This window comes from Anoplophora glabripennis, unplaced genomic scaffold, assembly GCF_000390285.2.
Source record: "Anoplophora glabripennis isolate ALB-LARVAE unplaced genomic scaffold, Agla_2.0 scaffold4648, whole genome shotgun sequence".
In the NCBI taxonomy this organism is placed as follows: domain Eukaryota; kingdom Metazoa; phylum Arthropoda; class Insecta; order Coleoptera; family Cerambycidae; genus Anoplophora; species Anoplophora glabripennis.
In genome coordinates, this window is record NW_019420722.1 from 2314 (window position 1) to 5932 (window position 3619).

Here is a 3619-nt window from a genome sequence, read left to right on the forward strand (position 1 = left end):
TTATTCCTATAACCTGCTCTGGAAATTCATATTGGGCAAAATATTGTTCGATTACAACTGCCTCATTATCTCGGCCATTCTATAATTTATGGAGACAAGTTACTTAGCAAGTATGTAACTTTTCTGGTTGTTGTAGAGCTTAAGGCAATGCAAAATTTACCAGAATCATGGGTGAAATAATTAGAAATGGCAAATTTTTCTTCAATTCTGTTAGCTACTTCCCATATGCTAACACGGAAATGTTAAAAAAACTTGGCCACTATATTCAGGTACAATAATTTCAAAGTAGTTCTTATTTTTTACTCTATCTGTTTCTTAGAATAAATCTATTTCATCACCACTCTCAAGCTGGACAATGCGTCTAATAAGTCATCTGAATCACTGGACTCAAAATCGGACATCTGTAATATTTTAAAAAGTTTATTTAAAACACCGAGTTTTTTTATATTCTATTTTTTATTACCACAAGTAAAAATTCCATATTAATAATACAAGAATTACTATTTTTTTAAAGGCAACTTCCTGTATAAAATGTGACTTTTACTAACATTAAACTAAAATCTTTAACAAAGTAATTATCAAAAACATAAACCTTACTTATAGGTTAATATTAACAAGATCACGTCATAAATTCCTTGAAAACTAGTTTCTTTCTACGAACACCAAATTCTTCTCATAAAGCTAATATTTTTTATTATCTATTTAGTTTAATTACAGTCCGGAATGACATATTTTCATGATTTATATAATTCAAAGTAGCTTACATTATTTATTTTAAAATTTGTAACACATCACAAAAATGACATGATTGATTTATAATTCAAACTGCCGCTTTTTTATCTCCCCTCTCTACCTATGGGACATATGGAACACTAGCGCCCTCTTATTTTTGTTAGAATTTTGTTTACATGGAGTTCGGGCTCCTTGTATAGTCTCCATGGTCTTGTCTTTGAATACCTACTTTATTTACCTAAACAAAATACGTAACGACTACTGAATAAAAAATCACAGTGATTCTCAATATACTTTGTTGTTAAGCTTCAGTTTTTATTGATATAGGTAAGTGCTACACAATAGTGTGCTATACTTTAATATATTTTGTCATTAACACTCATTAAATGAAAATGAAAATTGTCCCTCATTAAAATGAAAGATAGTTTCACATTGGTGGTTTATTTATGTATTTCTACATTTTTATATTATTTTGAGTCCGACGTTTCGGTTGCTTTTATGCTTTACAGCTTCCGTGGTTGCGGTTAACTCCGCGAAAATGTAGAATCCAAAAATGTAGAAATACTTATTATGTATTACACTTTATGTAAACCGCAATTTAAACCGTTAAAGTATCTTTCACTTTAATGACTTTGGCCAGCCAAACCAAAGAAATATATAAGTAGCTCAGAAAATTTAAGAGTCTGACTGACCTGGAAGTTCTAGGCGCGGGAACTAAAATAGTTCGGCAAGCTTTTAGGTGTAGGTATATTAATGTGGAGCCTTTTTCTCGTAAAATAAGTATTATATTTTCTTATAACTTATAAATTATATTAGAGGTTTCACATATTAATGACATTATATGATAGAGATTTTTCACATATTGCAATTAAACCCCAACCAACTTATTATAAATGTAAATCTGAATTTGTTTGCTTGTTTATTACACTTTCACGACTGAACCGCTGAATCGATCGTGATGACATTTATATAAACTATTGTGTTTTTTTTACAGATTGATAACTATAATATATAGCGTTCTCAAACTGTCGAAAAATGAGTGATGGAAGGAAGAGACTTAGTGGCGCTGAGTACAGGAAAAAGGCCAAAATAAAAAAAGATGAACAAGAACATGCACTTCAGAAGACCAGGAAAATAGAAGCTTTTTTTAAAAGTGAAAACAGCAGCGAGAGTTTACGTATTGTACAAGATAATTCGAGGACTAGTAATAAGGGAAATCAATATGAACAAGATTCTATTCCGAATGAGGTGAAGAGTCTGAACTATCGTAATCAGTCAGATCAGTCGTGTTCAGTAAAACCTGCTCATCCTCCTGATTCTGACACCGAAAGACCTTCAACAAGTGGCAGTAATATAACGCGATTTAACGAGAGATATTATTGCAAGAAATGGTTTCGAACAAAACAAATCCTGTGATTTCACGAAAAGTGCGAGAATGTATTCCGATCATCGCCGTTATTTACCAAAAAATATATTTTACAGAAAAATGAAGAATAATGAAGTTAAAGAAAGGAATTGGTTCGTCTATTCGGAAAGCAAAGGCTCCGTATTATGTGGACCCTGTTTGGCCTTTGGATCTTTTGCGAACAGGACACGGTTTGACGAGGAAGGATTCAATGATTGGAAGAATGCAGAAGTTCGAGTATCTCAACACCAAAACTCTCTAAATCATAAATCCTGCATTCTCGCTTTAAGAGCTAGGGGTATGATTCACGGCAATATCCAATCTTCCTTAACTGCCCAACTTAACGAAGAAATTTCTTACTGGAAGAACATTTTAAAGAGGGTTGTTGCTGTAATAAAAGGATTAGCTTCTAGAGGTCTCGGTTTTAGAGGAAGTAATGAAAAATTTGGTGACCAGCACAGTGGAAATTACATTATGCTTCTAGAATTAATAGCAGAGTTTGACCCATTACTAACCAAACACATTGAAAGATATGCAAACCAGGGATCAGGAACAACTAGCTACCTTTCGAAAACTATCTGCTACGAATTCATTTATTTAATGGCTGAAAAAGTACTGATATACATCAGTGATGAGATAAAAAAAGCAAAGTACTTTTCTTTGATTGTGGATTCTACACCGGATGCAGCACATATAGATCAGCTAACACTTGTGATTCGATATGTCTTAGATAACGGAGAACCATGTGAGAGATTTATTAAATTCTTGCCTTCTGTATGACACAACGCTCANCATGTCAGGGATTTACAATGGTTTACAAGCCAAAATTCAAGAACAAGCACAATTTGCTACGTTTGTTCCTTGTGCAGCTCATTCATTGAATTTGGTGGTAACCTCGGCCGCTGAGTCTTGTACAGAAGCCTGCCACTTTTTTATGTTGCTAGAGGAAGTATATACTTTCTTCGTGAAGTCAACTGAACGTTGGAAAAAATTAACGAATGAGATAGGAAGAGGAAAAACACTCAAGAAAATGAACCTCACTCGTTGGTCGGCTAGAGCAGATGCCTGTAAAATTCTAAGAGATTCCTGAAATAAAGTAACTACAGTTTTAAAAATGATTGAAAATGACAGTACAGATAAACCGGTCCCGCGAAATGAGGCAAAGGGAATTCGCATCAAATTAGAAAAACTTGAAACTGTGTTCATGGTCGTATTTTGGAATGCTATTTTGGAAAGGTTAAATAAAATGAGTGTTCAGATTCAGAGCTCATCTGTAGATGTATTGACGGTATCTGATCTCTATGGACCTCTAATAGAGTTTACAATAGCAGAACGAGAAAACTTTGACTATTTCGAAGAAAAAGCAATTGAGATCAAAGGTCTCATTTTCATTGTCTCAAGAAAAAATGAATTCTCTAGCTCTACTCTACTTAGAAACAGAGATAATGAACACCATAAACTATGATGATATTATAGATGATT

The 3619-nt window shown here is 33.3% G+C and overlaps 1 protein-coding gene and 1 long non-coding RNA gene across 2 annotated transcripts; one reads left to right on the top strand and one right to left on the bottom strand.

The window, feature by feature from the left end:
* Window positions 1-286: 286 nt before the first annotated feature.
* LOC111692899 lies at window positions 287-503 on the bottom strand. Its single transcript, XR_002763307.1, has 2 exons — window positions 464-503; window positions 287-401 (listed from the first exon to the last, which is right to left on the bottom strand). It is a non-coding gene; the product is annotated as an uncharacterized LOC111692899 (long non-coding RNA).
* Window positions 504-2218: 1715 nt separating this feature from the next.
* LOC111692900 lies at window positions 2219-2882 on the top strand (the record flags this gene model as incomplete). Its single annotated transcript, XM_023457029.1, has 1 exon — window positions 2219-2882. A coding segment is annotated over exon 1 (664 nt), but the record flags the coding sequence as incomplete, so codon positions are not given.
* Between the last annotated feature and the right edge of the window lie 737 nt (window positions 2883-3619).